The sequence below is a fragment of the Aspergillus versicolor genome (genome assembly GCF_001890125.1).
Source record: "Aspergillus versicolor CBS 583.65 unplaced genomic scaffold ASPVEscaffold_2, whole genome shotgun sequence".
Lineage (NCBI taxonomy): Eukaryota > Fungi > Ascomycota > Eurotiomycetes > Eurotiales > Aspergillaceae > Aspergillus > Aspergillus versicolor.
The window spans coordinates 2,932,392-2,953,150 of NW_024467525.1; the positions used below are offsets into that span (position 1 = coordinate 2,932,392).

At 52.4% G+C, this 20,759-nt stretch overlaps 11 protein-coding genes across 11 annotated transcripts; 9 read left to right on the forward strand and 2 right to left on the reverse strand.

The window, feature by feature from the left end:
• Positions 1-330: 330 nt before the first annotated feature.
• Positions 331-1,877, forward strand: ASPVEDRAFT_50495 (putative MFS transporter; the record flags this gene model as incomplete). Its single annotated transcript, XM_040814314.1, has 3 exons — positions 331-510; positions 554-602; positions 652-1,877. The coding sequence occupies 3 exons, from the start codon at positions 331-333 to the stop codon at positions 1,875-1,877; spliced, it is 1,455 nt and encodes a 484-aa protein (XP_040664675.1).
• Positions 1,878-2,328: 451 nt separating this feature from the next.
• On the forward strand, positions 2,329-3,656 carry ASPVEDRAFT_50496 (Zn(II)2Cys6 transcription factor; the record flags this gene model as incomplete). The annotated part of the gene is made up of 2 exons (XM_040814315.1): positions 2,329-2,424; positions 2,478-3,656. The coding sequence occupies 2 exons, from the start codon at positions 2,329-2,331 to the stop codon at positions 3,654-3,656; spliced, it is 1,275 nt and encodes a 424-aa protein (XP_040664676.1).
• Positions 3,657-4,072: 416 nt separating this feature from the next.
• On the forward strand, positions 4,073-5,021 carry ASPVEDRAFT_50497 (RTA1 domain-containing protein; the record flags this gene model as incomplete). Its single annotated transcript, XM_040814317.1, has 2 exons — positions 4,073-4,259; positions 4,333-5,021. 2 exons carry the CDS (start codon positions 4,073-4,075, stop codon positions 5,019-5,021), a joined length of 876 nt encoding a protein of 291 aa, XP_040664677.1.
• Positions 5,022-5,097: 76 nt separating this feature from the next.
• ASPVEDRAFT_69434 (nitroreductase family protein) lies at positions 5,098-5,975 on the reverse strand (the record flags this gene model as incomplete). Its single annotated transcript, XM_040816021.1, has 3 exons — positions 5,518-5,975; positions 5,355-5,469; positions 5,098-5,306 (listed from the first exon to the last, which is right to left on the reverse strand). The coding sequence occupies exons 1-3, from the start codon at positions 5,851-5,853 to the stop codon at positions 5,098-5,100; spliced, it is 660 nt and encodes a 219-aa protein (XP_040664678.1). The 5' UTR covers positions 5,854-5,975.
• Positions 5,976-7,833: 1,858 nt separating this feature from the next.
• ASPVEDRAFT_25761 (uncharacterized protein) lies at positions 7,834-9,300 on the forward strand (the record flags this gene model as incomplete). The annotated part of the gene is made up of 3 exons (XM_040809812.1): positions 7,834-8,145; positions 8,192-8,778; positions 8,832-9,300. 3 exons carry the CDS (start codon positions 7,834-7,836, stop codon positions 9,298-9,300), a joined length of 1,368 nt encoding a protein of 455 aa, XP_040664679.1.
• A 103-nt stretch (positions 9,301-9,403) lies between these two features.
• Positions 9,404-11,370, forward strand: ASPVEDRAFT_486103 (oleate hydratase). Its single transcript, XM_040814042.1, has 2 exons — positions 9,404-10,023; positions 10,080-11,370. Exons 1-2 carry the CDS (start codon positions 9,506-9,508, stop codon positions 11,170-11,172), a joined length of 1,611 nt encoding a protein of 536 aa, XP_040664680.1. The 5' UTR covers positions 9,404-9,505; the 3' UTR covers positions 11,173-11,370.
• Positions 11,371-11,567: 197 nt separating this feature from the next.
• On the forward strand, positions 11,568-12,218 carry ASPVEDRAFT_25763 (uncharacterized protein; the record flags this gene model as incomplete). Its single annotated transcript, XM_040809813.1, has 1 exon — positions 11,568-12,218. The coding sequence occupies one exon, from the start codon at positions 11,568-11,570 to the stop codon at positions 12,216-12,218; it is 651 nt and encodes a 216-aa protein (XP_040664681.1).
• A 643-nt stretch (positions 12,219-12,861) lies between these two features.
• ASPVEDRAFT_80550 (polysaccharide lyase family 1 protein) lies at positions 12,862-14,071 on the forward strand (the record flags this gene model as incomplete). The annotated part of the gene is made up of 2 exons (XM_040816894.1): positions 12,862-13,004; positions 13,051-14,071. 2 exons carry the CDS (start codon positions 12,862-12,864, stop codon positions 14,069-14,071), a joined length of 1,164 nt encoding a protein of 387 aa, XP_040664682.1.
• Positions 14,072-15,923: 1,852 nt separating this feature from the next.
• ASPVEDRAFT_25765 (uncharacterized protein) lies at positions 15,924-16,745 on the reverse strand (the record flags this gene model as incomplete). Its single annotated transcript, XM_040809814.1, has 3 exons — positions 15,924-16,161; positions 16,223-16,667; positions 16,724-16,745. The coding sequence occupies 3 exons, from the start codon at positions 16,743-16,745 to the stop codon at positions 15,924-15,926; spliced, it is 705 nt and encodes a 234-aa protein (XP_040664683.1).
• A 1,116-nt stretch (positions 16,746-17,861) lies between these two features.
• On the forward strand, positions 17,862-19,287 carry ASPVEDRAFT_123691 (uncharacterized protein; the record flags this gene model as incomplete). The annotated part of the gene is made up of 3 exons (XM_040806107.1): positions 17,862-18,117; positions 18,174-18,667; positions 18,733-19,287. The coding sequence occupies 3 exons, from the start codon at positions 17,862-17,864 to the stop codon at positions 19,285-19,287; spliced, it is 1,305 nt and encodes a 434-aa protein (XP_040664684.1).
• Positions 19,288-19,686: 399 nt separating this feature from the next.
• ASPVEDRAFT_126299 (class II fructose-bisphosphate aldolase) lies at positions 19,687-20,547 on the forward strand (the record flags this gene model as incomplete). Its single annotated transcript, XM_040806354.1, has 1 exon — positions 19,687-20,547. One exon carries the CDS (start codon positions 19,687-19,689, stop codon positions 20,545-20,547), a length of 861 nt encoding a protein of 286 aa, XP_040664685.1.
• Positions 20,548-20,759: the final 212 nt, after the last annotated feature.

Below are 20,759 nucleotides of genomic sequence, written 5' to 3' on the forward strand. Positions count from 1 at the left end.
AGCAGACGCGGGGGAGGGCATCTTGTACTAGTACCAGAATACCTGGGCTCACGCCAGAAATAAGCACCTTGTGATAATTTTCCTCGAGGCTGATGGAATGAGAACTGCCGTTCCAATGACTTGCCATCAATGTTTCCAGCAGCTCTCTCCACGCTCAGAACCTCTCCTGCTGGAGAATCCCCGCACTCCGGCTGTCAAACCGGCTTTGGAGTAACTTGGCAGCTCCCAGTCAGGGTCCACTGTCGGAAAGGTTTACCTATATAATGCCTTCTCGCTTGGCCAGACTGCCATTGTCGCCGCACAAGAGCTGTAGCTATTTCGAAAACCATCATGAGTGCGACGGAGGCTGGAAAGCCTCAGGATCTGTTCGTGGAGGATGTCCCCACGGAGGCAGAGCGCAAGCTTGATCGCCAGACTCTCAACAGACTAGATTTGATCCTGATGCCCATGACTCTTATTCTGTACCTCCTAGCTTGGCTAGACCGCGCCAATGTCGGAAATGCACGAGTGGTATGTTCTCTCCGAAATATAGAGAAGCTGGCTAACTGTTTAGGCTGGTCTGGACACTGATCTTAATCTCAGTGACCATCAATACAAAATCGGTATGTACCCCTCATCCTATAAGAAAGTGGTGTTTCTCTAATTCCGCAGCAATTACCGTGACCTACGTCCCGTATATCCTCGCAGAACTCCCCTCCAACCTCATCCTCAAGAAAATCGGACCGCGCATTCTCATTCCTACCCTCTGCACATCCTGGGGCATCGTCACAATCCTACAATGCGAAGCCCGCAACTTCGGCGGGTTCGTTGCCTGCCGCTTCTTCCTTGGTCTCTGCGAAGGTGGTCTTTTCCCAGGAATCGTCCTCTACCTCTCTGGTTTCTACCGCCGCCATGAACTCCAAGTCCGCATTGCGCTCTTCTTCTCCGCTGCCTCGCTAAGCGGTGCTTTCTCCGGCCTCCTCGCGGCAGCTATCCAGCAAATGGACGGCATGCGCGGGCTACGCGGCTGGCAATGGATTTTCATCCTCGAGGGTCTTTTCACCGTTTGCTTCGGTCTCTTCTCCTACGTCATGCTCCCCAACAGCCCTGAATCAGTCATGACCTTCTCCGCCAAACACAAAGAGCACTGCCTCCGTCGCCTCCAGTCCGACGCGAACCTTTTCGAATCAGAGAAAGTCACGCTGCGCAAGGTCCTCTACGTCTTCAAAGACGTGCACGTCCTTTTGCTCGGCGCAATCCTATTCTCCAACGGGGTTTGCCTGTTCGGCCTCGCTTACTTCTCCCCGTCTATCGTCCAGGCTATGGGCTACAGCAATACAAGAACCCAGCTTATGACTGTGCCGCCGTATGCTGTGGCCTTCGTCGTAACAATGATAACGGCCTTCATCGCGGACCGGTATCGCCAGCGCGGAATCAGCGCCTTCGTGACAACATGTCTAGCCCTCGTCGGCGCAGCTATGATGCTCACAGGTCGCAGTATAGCCGTTCGCTACGTGGCTCTTGTCCTCCTACTCACGGGTATCTATGCTACAGCACCATGTCTAATATCTTGGGTCCCGAATAATACGGCAGGCCATGTGAGGCGGGCGACGGCTGTAGCGTTTGCGTTTGTGTCGACGAGTTCGGGGGGCGTGTTGAGCACGTGGATCTATCCGAAGAGCTCGGCGCCGTATTATATTCTAGGTGCGAGGTTCAATTTGGCGCTTATTGTGATCACGCTTGTTGGACTTGTAGCGCAGGTGTGCTTGTTGAGGTGGCTGAATCGGGAGAAGGAGGTTCGGCGGACAGACATTCTCAGTGGGTTTGAGGACATGAGTTATGAGGAACAATTTGAGGTGCTGGGTGATAAGCATCCGAGTTATCGGTATACTTATTAACGGCATTTTCTACCTGGGAATTCCTTGTTCGCTAGCCAATGAATTAAATACAAATGGATATATTTCGTGAATTATAGATGAAAATTTGGGTACATCGATAGAATCAAGAAACCTTTCGCTATGGGTATTGGGTATTGAAGAGTTGCAGCTTCGCTGGTGGTGGCATAATACGATATGAGATTTTACAATAGCCTCGAAGCTATCCTTCATGGTCAAAAAAAGTAAGGTACTCGATTAAAACTAGCTGCAGCAAGTTTAGTCAGGACCGCAGGAGGACGGACCATAACTTATTTAGAAAAGAAAAGAAAGCCATGCAGGGAGTGTCGATCAATGCCCCAGGCAGTCAGGCACACAGCCAGGCAACAAGATTACAAAAGCGGCAGAAAAGGAACGAATACGACGTCTTTTCACCACCTCATCCTCCATCAGTTGTATATACCACAGAATGGATATGGACAGCGAACAAATCAACCAGAAGATCCGATCGCGGCGGACGCATCGTAAGTCTCGTCTTGGGTGTGGGAATTGCAAGAAGCGTCGCGTCAAGGTAGGACTCACCGATATATTTCTTAACTTTGGCAAGACTAACATGCATAACAGTGCGACGAAAAAAAGCCAAGTTGTAACAACTGCTTGATGCACTCTATCAGCTGTGACTTTCAAAATCCATCCTCAAGATCCCCTTCAGCGGGTTCAACGCCTCCTCAACGGTTCCAGTTCCGGCAGTCAAAGTACCAACCCGTGGCACTTTCACCCTCACAAGATGAAGAGAATTGCCGCTCAGTCGCAGTACAATGCGATCCTCCCTCTCCTGCAACCACACACTTGGTGACAACTCCAGGAGAAGGAATTTCCCTAGCAGACCTCCATCTCTTCCACCACTTCGTCACAGCAACCTCGAGTACAATTACAGACGAGGCAAAAGATCCTAAAAAGGTCTGGCAAATCCACGTCCCTCAATGGGGCATGTCATTCCCCTCAATCCTGCATCTCCTCCTCACATTTTCCGCACTCCATCTCGCATACCTGAACCCCGCCAGGCGCGGAGAATATACGCGTCAAGCAGACGAGCATTTTACGTTCGGTGTGCGCTCTGTTACGGCAGTTCTTGCGCTTGACACACTGGACTCGCAGAACTGTCAGTATATCTACATCGCGGCTGTCATGATTTGTTTTGCCTATTTTGCACGTGGACCGCGAGATGGCGAGTATTTGGTGTTCAATGCCAATGGGAAATCAGAATGGCTAGTACTGCTACACGGGGTGCGGTCAATATTGGCCGAAAAGCATGGGGAAATCTTCACTGGTGTGCTAGAACCGGCTGAAGAGGGCCTGGATTTGGATACCGACGCCTCCGCCCCTGAACTAGACGAAGAATTGTCCCGACATGTCCAGCGTCTCCAAGAAGTCCGGGACATGGTTAATCTCGAGATGGAAGGGGATAGGGAAGTCTACGTTGGCGTTGTGGATAACTTGGCAGAGTGCTTTGAGGAAGCATACCGGCGACGGAGGACCGGGTGCCACCCAACGGGCTTAATGCCGTACGCTATGGGATGGACGTTCCGGCTACCTAATACGATGATCACTAAGTTGGAGGAAAGGGAGCCGATTGCGCTTATTGTTCTTGCGCATTGGGCTATTCTGCTGCGGTATATGAGAGATTCTTGGTTCATGGAACGGTGGGACCACCATATTGTCATGGGGATCAAGGCGTGCCTCCCTGAGGCGTATCATGCGTGGATTGAGTGGCCGGAGGAGATTGTTGCCTATCTTCCCTAGTGAAAATTTATATAGATACCCAAGTATAGGACGTCAAGGGACCGACCCACTTTCGACACTGTAGCACCAAGGTTATCAGAGTATTTTGTTGCCTTGATCAGGTATTGTCCAATAGCAAGGATACAATATAGTTTGGTACTGTATAGTAGAATGAAAAATGCCGATCGAGTGTCTAATGATCCTAAAAATAACGCGACTCCATTCAAACTCTGCACGATCCGCGCCGAAGCTTTCCCGCTCCACCCGTATTCGTTTCTAGATTACCAAAAGCGGTAATCAGTTGAAACGCTCGGCAGACCCTAACTACGTATAAAAGACAGCCCATGCTATCCTAAACAGCTGTCTTGTTCTAAAGATCTTTTACTATCACTCCTTACTTGCCTTTCTCCTGATAGAACCCATTTATCTATATCAAAATGGACTTCACTTTCCACCCAGGCGTCAACGGCTCAGACCCCTGGGTCGAATTCTACCCCTACAACCCTTCCCTCACAGCCGGATACGCCTTCATGGCCATCTTCGGCCTCGCAACTCTCGCACACATTGTTCTCATGTTCCCCTACAAAGCGGCATACTTCATCCCCTTCGTCCTCGGCGGAATATGTACGTCCTACCCCTCTGCACTACACCAGCAGACAACCCCCCCCCAAAGAATCCAAATCTAACAAAAAGCCAGGCGAAACATTCGGGTACTTCGGCCGTGCACGCTCCCACAACGATCGAACGGGAATCGGCCCTTGGGCTCAACAGCAGATGCTCCTCCTCTGCGCACCACCCCTGCTAGCGGCAAGCGTCTACATGACGCTATCACGCCTCATCACAGCCCTAGGCGCCGAGCACCACTCGCCTATCCGTCCAAAGCGGCTAACCGTGCTATTCGTGCTAAACGACGTGATCTGTCTGCTGACGCAGCTGGTTGGTGCTGGGCTGCAAGTCACGGGAGATGCGCAGATAATTGATATTGGGATCAAGGCGGTGCTGGCGGGGCTGGTGTTTACGCTTGTTGTGTTTGTGGGGTTTGTGGTGATTGCGGTGAAGTTCGAGAGGAGGTTGGTGGCTTATCCGACGAGGGTTTCTTCGGAACTGGATGGGGAAAGGGGGGTTGGGTGGAGGGGGTATATGTGGTGTCTTTATGGGGTGTGTGGGTGTATGATTGTGAGGAATTTGGTGAGGACGGTGGAGTTTGGGGCGCCGAAGGGGGCGGATGTGCGGAAGCGTGAGGTGTATATTTATGTCTTTGATGGGGCGTTGATGGCGGTTCTTATGGGGGTTTGGATTATTTGGCATCCGGGGAGGTTGGTGAAGAGGGCTAGGAGTGTGAAGAGGGGGGTTGATGGGGATTTGGAGCTTTTGAGAAGTAAATAGATATAGAAGGCTAGAGCTGGAAGTCTTAAAGTCGTTCATGATTTATCGCTAATGCAAATGTCTAGATATTTATAATCTATGCGGACTTGCCGAACACCTTGAAGCGGTCCTCGATCGGAGCGAAGGTCTTGTCCAAAGGACCACCGGCAGGGGTACCAAAGACCAGCTGGGCATCTAGTTTCCAGCTGGCAGGGATGTTCCACTGCTTCTGGATCTGCTCGTCAATCAGGGGGCTGTAGTGCTGGAGGTTGGCACCGAGGCCTTCGGAGGCGAGAGCGGTCCAGACTGCGAATGTTAGTATCTTTGAATTGGATAGAGATTCACAGGACATACCAAGGTACTGGGACATGGCGTTGGACTCCAGAGCGAAGGGGTCGAACTTGTCGGCGTAGATGGCGAACTTCTCCTTGATGTCCTTGAGGGCGTCATAGTCGACGAAGAAGAGAACCTGCATAATGAGCAAACTGGTCAATATTTGAATTGAATTGTAACATACAGTTCCGTAGCCATTACGGAAGCCCTCAAGCTTGGGCTTGGTGGAGGATTCGTAGGCCTCCTTGGGCAGAGCACCGGCGGCAACAAGCCCCTCCATAGCCTGGAGGGCAATGTCCCACACCTTCTTGTGCTCATCCTTCAAGAGGAGAACGACGCGAGAGGTCTGTGTGTTGAAAGAGCTGGGGACGTGCAGGACGGAGTCGCGGACAATGGACTCAATGGTGTCGTCGGAGATGGGGCTCTCAGGCTTGAGGCCGTAGATGGTGCGACGGGCCTTGACGGCCTCCAGGAGGGTGCCCGTGGCGGGGTTCTTGAACTCGACTCCGGTGGAACCCATTGTAGCAGTTGTGATGTTAATGAAGTGATAAAGAGGTGTCAAGGGGTCGAAACAATGCGAGGATGGACTGATCTGGAGCAGCCATGATGGAGGGGCAGAGCTTTCTTTATACGCGATCGACGGTGGGACAGTGTTGGCTGGCGAAGCAATTCCGCGGTGGGGCCAGACAGGTGCTTCCCGGCGGCGGGCCAATCACAACCCCGGACGGCTTTGTCAGCGGCTTTGTCGTGATTAGAAATTTTGGGGGCGGATTTGCAACTTTCTTTGTCACTTGCGCCTTCGTTTACTTCATTCTGGATCTCTGGTACCAAGTTGAGAATGGCCCTTGGTAAGCGCCGCCGAATCTCGGCTGGCCAGTGGTTTGGGAGCAGGCTAAATCCGCAATTCCGCTAGGAACCAGGAACAGCCTTTGCTTACTCCGTAGTGATCCGTTCGCTGATGCGTGGGCTGCTAGAATCTTCCAGCCTTGTTTGATGCATTATGAAACCTCTTCGTTGAGGCAACTTTTGCAGACTTCAGGCTTGCTTCCGCTTATTGTCCTTGGCCAATTTTGAAGCCACTTCATCAAGCGCTCCATTGCCAGCTCGGGATTGTCGCTAAGGACCCTTTTCCGATCTTTCTTGAAATGACAGGTACCCTTTTGCGACAAGTCGCGCCATGTTCGGGCGGAGTGTCTTTCATGCGTCTCATGCGGCGGTGCTTCGAGCCAAACTTGCTCAACAGCCTGAGGGAAGTCTCGAGACGTGAAGCGGTGGCCGGATGACCCAGTTGAGCGTTACATCGTACGCATGCCCTTTGAGATCGGGGATGTCAAACTGTTGGCCACCACATACACCTAGGACGTATCTTGATCGCTCTTGGGCTTGTGAAATCGGGTGTAGCACCCGACATTACCATCTCTATGGTACGCAGACCGTCTGACGGAAGTGCCTCCCATCAGGCGTGACGCCTACTAGAGGCTATGATGCCGCGACACAGGTCGCCTAACTGCACCTGAGGACCGACAATCGCCCGGTGTGCACAGAAAACACGTCCCTGGCAGGATAAGGTGAGATCCGACTCTTTCCTGTCTGGAGGAACCATTTCACGTAATCCCTAGTGTAGCCACAGATTAGGCCCATTGACCTTGTCAGCCTTTACTTGATAAGCCATTTTGAAACTCCAGTAAGACATCGGGTCGTATCTGGCTTCGTGCTTCAGGTGATCCGTCTTGATTAGGGGGTGCTCCTTAACACCGATAGAATGTGTTCTTCGCCCATGATAGGTGATATGAGCTCGACCGTAGGTTGCCCGGCATTCTTGCCTGTACCGCAGGGCATATAGTCTGCAAAGATCACGCTTGAGGTTATTCTACCGATAGAGGTTGGTAGTAGTGGTGAGCATCCTCATCGAGAACTTTTGGGATCTCTCACTTCAACATTAGAATCAAGATTACAGAACTCTCGCATCATCCGGGATCCGATGTGCAATGACGCTTTTACATGATCATGAATTCATAATTGCCCAAGACGTGAGGAACGTGCGGTGTCAGCGCCCGCGAGTCAGCCCCGGCAGGCCCAACATACGATCTCGGGCCCGGGGCATCAGTCTTGGCCTGTTGGGGCCCCATTCCTCGGTTATTCGCCCATCCGGCCAATATTTGCGGCAGCCCGAAAGAAACGACTCAGCGACCGCGACTAAGTATGAGATATCGGGCGCCGCTGAGAGGTGCGCCTGGCCCCCCATCTGGGGCTTGTATCCCTCGGTCCGCCCGCCGATCCTGACGCACATGAAAGCACGCCTGCACAGTGCACCAGTGAAGCTGGGGGATGCGCATTCGGGTATCCCACCTGTTTTATGCCTGGTCCATGGTTCGCTGTCATTATTATCCAGCTCTGCATTTGTGGCCTGATGGCACCGCTACATAATATAAGAATCCCATGACCCAGCACCGCCTGGAGGGGTATACAGCCTCACTGGTCTTGGCCAACATATCCCACTATGGATGAGCAAATTGCCCGCATCATGGTCGGCCTCAAGCAGCTGCCCATCCGCACGCTGCTGCTAGAGTTCTGGAGAGACTCCAGGAAGCGCAGGGGCCTATCGGCTGCTCTGCTGGCCGCATACCTACTCATCCAAAGGTCCGTTCGGTATCGACGACTGGGGCGTTTACAAAAGGTGTATCGCAAGTACACCACTCGAGAAGAGATGGCTTCGATGACGGACCATGATGCCTGGGAGATCCAAAAGCAGATGCTAGCGATGGAATTCCCGTCGGCGACGGTCAAGGCCTTGCAGTTTGCCTTGTTCAGGGTACGTACCTCTCCCAACTATCTATAGGCAGAACTAACAACGGCAGACATATGGAATCCCAACAATATCAGCTCTCTTGCTCAAAACATCCCAGTTCTCAAATCCGGCGACATCATTCAAACGGTATGCCGACACAGGCGCCCTGATCGGCCAGTTTATGGCGTTTGAGCCGTCCTCTGAACGAGCACAAACCGCTATCGCTCGCACCAAGTTCCTCCATGTAGGATACCGGAGCAGCGGAAAGATTCTCGAGTCTGATATGCTGTACACCCTCAGCTTGTTCGCTCTCGAGCCCATTCGCTTCATTGATATGTTCGAGTGGCGCTCGCTCAGTGACCTGGAGCAGTGCGCCATCGGCACTTATTGGAAGAGTCTCGGTGATGCACTGGAAATCAGCTTGGCCGACCTTCCTTCAGGCCCCAATTCATTCCGTGACGGGCTGCATTTCCTGGATGAGCTCCGGGCATGGAGTCTGAAGTACGAGGAAGACTATATGAAGCCCCACCCTTCAAACAAAGAGGTCGCGGACAAGACTATGGACGTTGTTGTCTATTCAATGCCGCGATTCCTAAAGTCCGCCGGTGTCAACTTTGCGTCTTGCGTGATGGATGACCGGTTACGAGAGTCGATGATGTACGCATTCTTCCTTGCCCGCGGTTTATTGACTATCTAGCTAACCTGCACAGGTATGAACCACCATCTGCCACATACAAGACGATATTTTCCTCACTTATCGCGCTCCGCAAGTTCTATCTACGCCACCTGGCCCTGCCCCGGGCGAACTTCCAGCGAATTGATGTCTTTACCGATAAGCCAAATGAGTATGGACGCTACTACGTAAAGCTCTACGAAGCTATTCCATACTACGTGAAGCCGACGATTTGGAACCGCTGGGGTCCCGCGGCCTGGGTCACCTGGGCAATGGGGATGCCCTTACCCGGAGACGAAGACGATAAGTACTACCCCCGAGGATTCGATCTGGAGGATCTAGGGCCGAAGTATTTCGAGGGCAAAGGCCGCAAGTCAGTAGCTGCAATCCGGGAGCAACTGAAACAGGAACGAAGGGGACAAGCGCCCTTTATCCCTGAGCTTCCCAGCGCCGAGGATGCGAAGTATGAAGTAGTTGATGGCCCAGAACAAGTTTCTGAGGCATAATTTCCCAAGATACCTTTTTACTTTTCTTATTTGCCATTAGAATTTTATAAACCTGGGGTTCTAGCCTGGGCTGTAGTCATGCCGTCACAACCCTGAGCGTATCCACGGTTCCTCTTGACCTTGAAGTCATACACCCACCAGCCTTATCTCAACGGCCTTTCATCCCCAGAAATAGACACCTTCATCTATAATTACCAAAGGAAACATGGCAAGACGTGATCCGGAGCGCATCGATGCCTGGATCCTAGGCAGCGGGGTCGCATCGCTCACAGCCGCAGTGCATCTCATCCAGGAAGTTCATGTGCCACCTTCCCGTATACACATAATCGAGTCTCTTAGTGTCCCAGGCGGCGCAACCGCAAGTCATGGCGATGCAGAGAATGGCTATGACCTTCGCATACAGCCACAATACAACGGTGTGTGCATGGATGCCACGCTGTCGCTAGTCCCCTCGACATCTGATCCCAGCCGCTCAGTGCGCGATGAGATCCTCGAGTTTGCGACATCACTGGAAATCCAACCGCCGCGCACAATGTTTCTGGGTCACAAGTCTAATGGGGTCGGTCGCGTCGATGCGAAGAAGATGGCGCTGGGCTTGCGCGACCGAATTGATCTGTTCACGCTGGCATCCAAGTCGGAGAAGACGCTGGGGAGGGCCCCCATTTGCGACTTCGTTAATGAGAGATTCTTTCGAAGTGCATACTGGTTGGCGCTTGCTGCAAGGTAACTTTTTTTTTCTTTTTTCGGGGGTATATACGTAGCTAAAGGTGTCTGCATAGCTTCGGCCTCAAACCCTCACACTCCGCTGCCGAATTCCGCCGGTACCTGCATCGCTTCAGCAATCTGCACGACCTCCAGCAACCTTACCTCCTTGATCTAGGTAAATACAGCGTGCATGAGTCTATCATAGTCCCCGTCGTTCAGTTCCTCATGTCCAGAGGTGTGGACTTCCGCCTCAACACCACCATCTGCGACATCTCCTTTGCGAAAGATAACCCTAACAAACCCAACGACCCAACACGCATTACCGCAATACAAACCTCTCCAGTCCGCGAGCCATGCTGCTCTGTCTCCTCAAAGGACCAAAAGACAATACAAGTCAGTCCAGACGACATCGTTATCGTCTCACTAGGCTCCATCTTCTCCACCCTCCTCCCAGGAACAAACACCCACCCCCCTCCATCCCTCCACCTCGACCCAACAACAATCACCGACCCCGAAACCTCCATGGACGCAGATACAGAACTCGACGAAAACTGGCTTCTCTGGCTCGAGCTCAGCACCAAGCACCCCAACTTCGGCAACGCCTACAACTTCTGCACAAGACTGCACTCCTCCCGCCTCGAATCCTTCACCATCACCTTATCCTCCACCGAACTCTTCTCCCGCCTCACCGAAACAATAGCCCAAACCCCAGGCCCTAATACCCTGCTAACCCTCCGCGACTCCCCCTGGCTCGTCACCCTGCACATCCCCCACCAACCCGTCCTCCCAGACCAACCACCCCACATCCAAGTCTGCTGGGGCTACGCCCTCGCCCCCGAGCGCAGCGGGACACACATCCAAAAGCCAATGATCGACTGCTCGGGTCAAGAAATCCTGTCCGAGATCCTCTCGCAGCTGGGATACCCGCTTGAGTCGATCCTCAAGAAGGCGGTTACGATTCCCTGCATTCAGCCGCGTGGGGCGGCGACTCTGCTCCCCAGGATCCCGAACGATCGGCCGGCTGTTATACCGGAGGGGATGCGGAACATGGCTGTGATAGGGCCGTTTGTGGAGATTGCAGATGAGGCGGTTACGACGGATTATAGTGTGAGGGGTGCGCAGATTGCGGTCAGGGAGTTGATGGGTGTGGGCACTGTCGTAGGGTAAGAAGGGGTTTTCGGCCTCTGATTGTATGATTATGTGTCGTATGGTTAAAAAAATGAATATTTTCAGCGTGGGTGGGCTAGACTCACAGTATCAATGAGTCTCGATTCATACATGAGCTTCAGGTCCAGACAATATAAAGAAATCCCCGGCAATACCCGTTTCATTCATGGTTACTACAATGAATAATAGTGCACTGGAAATATCCAACCCCATTCACTCAGCCTTATGAAACACCAGTGAAGACCTTTGTCCTGCCACGTAAAGGCTATATAAACCCGCCGATAATCACTTCGAGGACTCGAAGCTCACCCGTCGCATCAAGTCCAAGTCTAAGTCCAAACCGAGCTCAGTCGATTTCTCTGATTTAAGAAGCTCCTCGTTCCAAATCAAGAAAAATGTGCCAGCACACCTATCGACACCACCAACACTGCGGGCATATTGCCTCGTTAACCCTCGATGCCTGTACCGAACTCATAGCCCGCATTCACAGCCAACAAAAGCCGGTCGGACACTGGATCAAAACAATGCGTGACCTTCAGCCTGACTCAGACAGCTGCTGTCTAGCATGCGAGGTTGAATCGGGGACACGGATGAGATCGCCGCAGCACAGGGGAACCGGTACCAGCACATCATTCAGCGCTATCGAGAACCCACTGCGCTATATCTCACTTGGGGGCGTACATGATTCGGGTCCACTAGTAACTGCAGACTTCATGGTGTCTGTTCCATCGGATGCGGATGCTTCGCAGCAGGAGGTTCTCTGCTATATCCCCGCCGGTGCGGTTGTGCAGATGGGTAGCGGAGAACCAGGAAAGGGCTCCAACAGTCTACTTGAGGCACTTCAAGGCCTAGGACTTGGCTGGGAAGGTGGCCGTAGTGTGGATAGTGTCCCTGGTGCATTTTGGTCGGATGATTTTGACTACGATATGTGTGGTTTGGGAGAGACAGTGTCTCGGTTTCCGAACCCGCCTTCGCTCTCGGACGAGAGCGACAGCGAGTACGAGGATATGAACGATAGCTCTTGTCCACCCCAATCTCATCAATAGCCAGAGCCTTGGACGCCCGGGCGCACGCGTCTTCAGTCTCCAGCCCCGCCGTTTTATCACAGTGACATGAGGGCTGGAGATGATAATGATTCGGATTTTGATGAACCCGACTGTGACAATGTCATAGGACCTGAGTCAGGGCAGGACGGGGGTATTTTCAAGAGGCTGCAAATGGCGCTTCCATCCTTTCTGCAGGATGCCAATGGGGATGGTTTTTGGGAGCTCATTTAAGTGCTTGAGGGGCGTGGGTTCGCGCCGTTTCCTCGGCGTTTCACACATATTGGCGGTGTCCACAGGAACTCTGCCTTTCTCGGATGACTTCCGCAGGGAATATTTAGGCAGCTTTTGTGCGTCCATCGAATTGGGCGCTTCCAATGAAGATGTTATTTTTGAACTTATTGTGTCGGGTGTCGATTTCCTGATTCGTCAATTGTCCCCGCTCTTCGTAATGGTAAACTCTCCTTTTATCCACGTCGGGTAATTTATCTGAAGGGAGATACTATACGTAGCAATATAATTTTCTTGGTTGCCAATGCCATGGTGTAGTCGGGGAGGTATAAAGACCACATGCATGTTCGTCTCAGAATACTGCAGATCAGTCGATCCCACGAACCCTTTGCCGATACCTACCCGAATCAGAAAAATGAAGAAAGTCGTTTTGTCCGCTCTTTTTGCGTTTCTTCTGCAATCTGCCAGCGCGCAGGTTGTGGGCACACCCTCTGGCTTCGGTGCTGGAACGACCGGAGGTGGTGATGCAGAGCCTCAGACCCCCTCCAGTCTAGACGAGTATGTTTGCCGGATACTGATACTCTCGCTGAGGCTAACGAAGCAGGCTTGTCGAGTGGATAACTGACGATACCGCGCGCACAATCCTCATCGACCGCGAATGGAACTTCATCGGCACTGAAGGGGAAACAACAGGGCAGTGCTGTAGCACAGCGACGACTACCTGCGAGGGAGGAACAAGCGCGGGCCAGGCCTCTATCCAGGATACTTGCGATGGCACCTGGATCGAATGTACCTATGACAATGCAGGCCCGTCACCCCTCGACGTCGGTAGCAACAAGAGTATTGTCGGTGTCGGTGATGCTGGAGTTATCCGCGGCAAAGGGCTACGCATTCGCGGCGGTGCAAGTAATGTGATCATTCAGAACATCCACATTACGGAGCTCAACCCAGAGTACGTTTGGGGCGGTGATGCTATTACCCTCGACGATTGCGATCAAGTTTGGATCGATCATAACAAGTTCTCTCTTGCTGGGAGGCAGTTTATCGTTTCCGGCTGGGGAGCTGCCGGACACGTCACTATCTCGAACAATGAGTTTGATGGTGTGACGGACTGGTCCTCCGGATGTAACGGCAAGCACTATTGGACATTGTTGCTTATTGGTGAAGAGGACTGGTATACCTTCCAAGGCAACTGGCTCCACGATGTATCCGGCCGTGCACCACACTTGGGAACTTCGAACACGGACAGCCGCATTTTCTTCCATGGGGTCAACAACTATTTCCAGAATGTCGGTGGGCATGCTTTTGACATTGACACCAACACTTGGGTGCTTCTGGAGGGAAATTATTTTGACACCGTGACAACTCCAATTACAGATACCACACTGACCAGCGGGGCGTTGGTGTATAATGTTCCTTCCGTGGACTCGGCAAGTGCCTGCTCTGCCTCTCTGGGGTATATTTGCGAGTGGAACAGACTCGCTGGATCTGGTGATTGGCCGGAATTGACAGACCAACAGGTCTTGGATGAGATCGCGCAGTATTCGGACAGCTTGGTGGATGCTTATGGTGTTGCTGATGTACCTTCCACTGTTGTTGCAAACGCTGGTGTTGGTAAGATTTGATTTGTATACTTCAAGCTATTTCAGATCAATATCAATCAATATTCGTAGACATAAATGTATTTTGCTGAGTGTTGTCGAATATAATCACCAGTCAATAGCAGGAAGAACCTAGAAAATCAACCGCTTGCTTAATCCTTTTCACCTAAGCCGCTATACTCACCTGAGTCGGTACAAGCGTTATAGTGGTGCACCTGCATGGTCCTCTGAGCTCAGGTCGTTTGTGGACCTAGTCATTCAAAGGAGTTCAGATCAAAAATAAAATAAGAAAACATTCCCTCGCCCACACCATACAAACAGTTCAAAGGACATGCTATACGTTCCTCATAGTATACTAACAAGCGCCGTGCTCGAAGCGTGAAACTGGTGTCTTATTAAGTATTCGACATTAAATCGTACATAGATGGAGGAGCGGCCGGCCGGGAAAACATCGAAGGTTCAATCAAGCGTAAGACTCCCTCTGGGCCCTATGCGACATCCATTTCCGATACAAGAAAAGCAGAATAATTCCCATGCCCACGATGAAAACGATGCAGAATACCAGGATCGGGCCAGGGTTCTCGGAAGCCCAGTTTCGCCGTTCGAGGACGTTTCGAGTTTCGAGGACCTGCCTCTGCGTTGCTATCGCGAGTGAATCGAGCGCAGGCATTTTCTAATCTTGTCAGCCGCTAGATATCTAGATGTACCCTAGTAGAGAGCCCATACTGCGTGTCAGCGCTAGGCGCAGATATCCTCTATGATATGAGACCCGAATTCACAAGCTGATCGAAGGACGCGAGCTTTTGATGAGGTCCGCGGGCGAAGTATGAGGCTGGACGAGAATTCTCGACGGCCATCAATATACCAAGTGACAGCGAAGATGGGGAGCGAGAGAGCGACAACAGGCGGGGAAGCCAAAATCCATCGAGCACCCGGGGAGCCGCGGATGTCAATGACGTGGTAAATAGTATAATGTATGCAACGCTGTACCGGCCACAAAGCTTATATCGCGCCCGTTCGCATAAGGTTTCCATGGTGGAGGTGGCCTTGCTCGTCACATACAAAGCTTTTCTGCATATTCATGTCGGATTTACTGCAGTATGCAAGCCATAACGCGATGCTGCAGCGATATTTCGATGCAAGTTGATTTCCAGGCACAGTCCAGAGTCTGGCGTCACCACCCAATCGTTCGGATCAGCCAGGCAGAGGTCCAAGAGGAGATTCGCGGAAGTGTTTGACGTCATGGCTTGTGGTACGGAGAAATCTGCTGAAGATAGTGGTTCGATCATCGGGGTCTATTTCCAACATGACAGGCGCATGAGATTGGATGGAAATGTCAACAGGTCGAAGGGACCATGGAATCGATGAAGAGGAAGGTTCAGGTTGGGCGACTGTTGATGCTGTATCTCAAGGCTTGGCGTGATGTTTTCTTGGCATTCACGTCGTTGAAGATGATCTGCAACTCCACCTTTACCAGTTGAGAGGTTCGGGCAGAGAAAACTTCAAGTATTTGCACATAACGGACTTCTTCAGAGAGAGAAATTCTATCCACATAATTGGAGGTTGATTGGCGCAAGTATATTGCCAAAATCCGACTTGGGCAACCTCGTACGGCGTACTTCATATAGGAATAGCATCTTCTTCACTCTAAATTTCAAGATCAGGAGAATCACAGAATGAATAATTTATTGCATATATTAAGAGAACTGAGGTATCAACAAAGTGGTATCCATAATTCGGTCCAAGACAATCATAACTCCACACATCACCCTCCCCTTCATATTACAGTCTGGGTACACCGTACACCCAACTCCTCCTCACCAACCAATATCAGAAAGAAAAGGAAATCAAAGCATCAGCACAGACGGGGGTATCTTCACTGTTTTATCGGCTGACCCTGTACAGGCTGCTGTAGTGGCTGCTGTGCGTGCTGTATCGGTTGTTGCTGTACCGGCTGTACCGTTTGCTGGTGGACGACAACATGGCCACTTCCATGGTAAGTAGCAAGGAGGTAGTTGCACTTCCCGCACTTGTGCTCCACGTCCTTGAAATGAGCCATGAAGTAGGGAATACACCCTACACAGGCGCAGCAGCAAAGAACGGCCGCCCAGGCACTAAACAAAGCTATTAGCTGAATGTCTCCTTGAAGATAGCTCGGTTCCGAAGTGAACTTACTGGGTTGTCGATCCGTTCACGGCCTCTGTCCGGGTCATCTCTCGCGTGTGGCACATGGGGCAGTCAACGACCTGAGAAGTCCGTCCGAGGGCGTGCAGAGGGATCGCGGTAGGGTAGTTGTTTTGGGCTGGCGCTGGTGCTGGTGCTGCGTATTGTTGCGGGGGATACATTTGCGGGGTGGGGTTCCAAGGACCAGGGGCTTGCTGGGGAGCAGCCGCATATGCCTGAGGTGACTGTTGGGGAGTCTGCACATAGCCCTGAGGTGCCTGCTGGGGGGGATACCCCTGAGGTGCGTGTACCTGCTGAGGAGCAGGAGCATATCCCTGGGGTGGCATCTGCTCGAGATGAAGCTCAGCGCCGGGCCCGGGTGTACCAGGGTGTGCCTGTTGTGGGATAGTAGGGGGTTGTTCGTAGGTAGGGGGTGAAGCAGCCTGGAGCTCCGGGGCTGAGGCAGCATTCAAGTTAGCATCAATCAAACTCAGAAAGTTCATAACAACGTACGGTAGTTCGCTTTCTCGGCCATATTGAGAGGAATAGTTCGAAACGGTTAGATCACACAGGCGCAGGTCTTGCAGAAACTGTCAGAAAGGAGTGAAGAGAAAAATCTCGAGAAACACTTCTCTGCTGGCATTTGACAGTCTAATATATGCATCCTTCGCGGATCAACATTATTGCCAAAAATGGCTTACGCTGGGCATCCAGAGCCCTCCGATACGAGGCACTCTTCACCCCCATAGGCAGAAACGCAGCTTTGGACCCAATGAAAAACTCAAAAGTACGCCGATCTCTCGATTCAGCCTCGAAGAGCTCGTGTCATCCAGAAAACCATGGCATTGCCTCAGAGCTTGGCTTGGGGCTGAAGGGTTGGGGCCAAAACTTGCGAGTCCCACAAGGGCTTACGAGGATAAGCACCATAATTGAACAGCGAGAAACTTCCGAGCTGGTCTTTCTCTTGCTGATACCGTTGGAGTCACGATCATCACTGGCTCGCGGATTACAACCGCTCACAGCGCTCGGGACGAGATTGCATTGGGGAGCGACACGAGGAGGAACTGGGTCGAACCACTTGTCATGGACCCTTGTTGCCCTTCCATTAATAGAATACGAGCGGAGCTCCACCCTCAGCCAGAACGTTTAGATTGGAGATTTCCTGTTGGTCAGCCAGCTGTTCAAACATCAAAGTGCCTTTGCCGTGTTGGGGCGATGCAGGGGGATCCTTACTGGGTTTGACTCATCTCCTGAATGAGCCTCGTATTCTGAGGATCCAAGCGGGAACTGAGAAGATCACTGACTTATGCTCAGGCATAATTACTAACCGCGGCCTGGCCCAGCATACTGGATTTGTACTCGCAGTGTCTCCGGGCGCGGAGCTCTGCCCTCGGGCACCCCCGAGCACTCCGCAGTGAATGGAAATAGTTCTAGTTCATTCTCAGGTCAGCTACTAGTAGTATTAGCCTGATACCAATCTCGAGATCGCACAGAATTCCGACTTCAGTGACGTCGGATGAACTCCGATGCTTCAACCGGGCATCCCACCGTCCCCGCCTTATCATCACAGCAGGCTCCCTTCTTAAAGGGTGTTTTCAGCAGCAAGGATACTGGAACAATCAGCTCGGTTTTCAGTACTCAGTCACTCGTCATGTCCAAGCCATCAGTCGGTTTTGTGGGCCTAGGAGCCATGGGGTTTGGCATGGCCACCCACCTCGTCAAACAGGGCTATCCAGTCCATGGCTTCGATGTATTCCCGGCCTCAATTGAGCGTTTCAGGGCTGCTGGGGGCATACCTGCGTCCTCTCTCCGTGAATCAGCTGAAGACAAGAAGTACTACGTTGTTATGGTGGCTTCAGCGCCACAAGCGCAGTCTGTCCTATTTGACGACAACGGCATTGTACAATGTATGTACTCAAGGCTATTTGACCCGATTGAAGCCCAGGCTCATCATTGCATTTAGATTTACCCCAGAACGCGGTTCTCATGCTCTGTTCAACGGTGTCCGCCATGTATGCTCAGTCTGTCGCCGCCGAGCTTCAAAAGCGCGGTCGCGGCGACATTCTTTTCGTCGATAGCCCGGTTTCTGGCGGTGCCAAACGTGCAGCGGATGGGACGCTCTCCATCATGGCCGGCGCATCTGATGAAGCCCTCCAAGCTGGCCGCGACATCCTACAAGAAATGTCCGACGACAACAAGCTATACCTGGTCCCCGGTGGTATCGGTGCAGGTAGCAATATGAAAATGGTCCACCAGGTGCTGGCAGCCATTCACATTCTCGGTGCGAGTGAGGCCATGGGCTTTGCCGCGCAGCTGGGTCTGGATGCTCGTGCGACAGCCGAAAAGATCCAGACTTCGGATGCGTGGACATGGATGCACGAGAACCGATTCCCCCGGATGGTGGAGGAGGATTGGAACCCCGGCGCCAGTGCGTTGACCATTATTCTCAAAGACGCTGTACGCTTCTCTCTACCCCGCTCACGGAGCATTCATTCATTCGGCCGCTAACCAGCTGAGTGCAGGGAATCATCACCGCAACTGCCCGCCAACACAACTTCCCCACCCCTCTCTGCTCGACCGCCGAACAAATATACCTTTCTGCGCTTCTACACGGCTGGGGCCCTAAGGACGACTCGGCCATGGTCCGACAGTACTATGCCAAGCCCCTTTCGGACGTTTCCCCATGCGCCGACACCGAAGCCGCCACCGAACTTGTTTTGGATTTCATGCGGGGCGTCAATCTTGTCGCGGCCGCCGAGGCCGTTTCGTTTGCGCGATATCTCAATGTTGATCTCACCCAGTTCTACGGGCTGGTCAGCCAGGCCGCTGGCGCGAGCAAACTCTTTATCCAGCAGGGCCTTGAGATGATTGAGGGACGCATTGGCGAAAAGGCACCCGCGGGGTCTCCAACGGTAGACCAGGTCGCGGCTAAACTTGAAGTAGTTGTGCAGAAGGCGCGGGATCTGTACTGCCCACTCCATCTTGGTAATGCTGCATTGAATGTGCTGTTTATGGCACAGAGACACGGATCTGGGGGGCAGAGCGGCACCAGTGTTATCAGGGTTTACGGCCAGTAATTTATGAGTATCTACACGATGTATAATGACTCGCATTTGATCTTCGTTTCACTCTTCCAAAACTGTAGCCGCGCCGCACCGCCAGTGAAGTGAGAGATGGCGGATAAATACCTGGGTAAAATAGCGCAACCCCACACGAAAAAAATCAAGAAAATAATAGCAAACCGGCTTTTCCCCCGATGAATCCAAAGTTGACCGGCGATCGTATCTGAGGCCTGTCGGACCAACTCCGGGGGATGCGGAGGAGAAGCGGGGGGTGTCATACAATGAGAGGCTATAAGACATCTACACCTACCAACAATTCGATCCAATCCAAGCCATCCTTTCCTCCTCTTCTCCCCAATCCCCTTCTATTACATTAATAAAACAACCCCAAGAAAGGAGGGAGAGAGAAGCAAAATGCCTCTCCAAACGGAAAACCGCGCGCTCTCCATCCTCAACCATGCCGCCACAAACCGCTACGGCATCCCCGCAATGTGCTGCTACAACGTCGAAGGCATCCTCGCCACCGTGCGCGCCGCAGACAAGAAGCGCTCCCCGGCTATGATCCTCCTCTTCCCCTGGGCCGTGCACTACGCCGACGGGATCCTCGTGCACGCCGCCGCCGAAGCCGCGCGCAATGCCTCCGTGCCGGTCTCTGTGCACATGGACCACGCACAAACACCCGAGATCATCCGGCGCGCGGCGGACCTGGGCGGGTTCGACAGCATCATGGTCGACATGTCGCATTACGAGAAGGAGGAGAATCTGCGGCTAACACGGGAATTGGTGGCTTATTGCCATGAGCGCGGGATCGCGACGGAGGCGGAGCCTGGGCGTATTGAGGGTGGGGAAGATGGGGTGGCGGATACGGCTGATTTGGAGGGTCTGTTGACGACGCCGGAGGAGAGCGAGGAGTTTGTTGCTACGGGGATTGATTGGCTTGCGCCCGCCTTTGGGAATGTGCATGGCGAGTATGGGCCTCGGGGGATTCAGTTGGAGTATGACCGTTTGCAGAGCATTCAGGATAAGGTTGGGGATCGGGTGAAGCTTGTCCTGCATGGGGCGGATCCGTTTACGAAGGAGATTTTCCAGAAGTGCATTGATTGTGGGGTGTCGAAGATCAATATCAACAAGGTGTTGAATAATGAGTACATCAAAGTGCAGCGGGAGAAGGCAGGGCGGATTCCTTTGACGGCGCTGTTGGAAGAGGCGACGGATGAGATGCAGAAGGCTGTCGAGCGGTGCATGGATATGCTGGGGTCGACCGGCCGGTATTGATCAGAAGTGTTCGAATATATTCCATTATTATTAAAATAGCAGACGTCTTCGTGTTGTTTGAATCTGGCAATTGTTTCATGTGATGGGGGATAAGTAGCTTCCACTACAAATGTATAGAATCGTCGGCGGGGCGGTCAACTTGGAACTTCCGACCATCTCCGTCATTCTTCGAGGTCGCTGGATTCTCCTTCCTCCTCATCCCTCCCTTCCCC

Coding starts and splice junctions, on each gene's coding strand:
- ASPVEDRAFT_486103 (XM_040814042.1), top strand. CDS start 9,506: ATGGCAAGACGTGATCCGGAGCGCATCGATGCCTGGATCCTAGGCAGC. Junction 10,024..10,079: donor TGGTTGGCGCTTGCTGCAAG/GTAACTTTTTTT, acceptor GTGTCTGCATAG/CTTCGGCCTCAAACCCTCAC.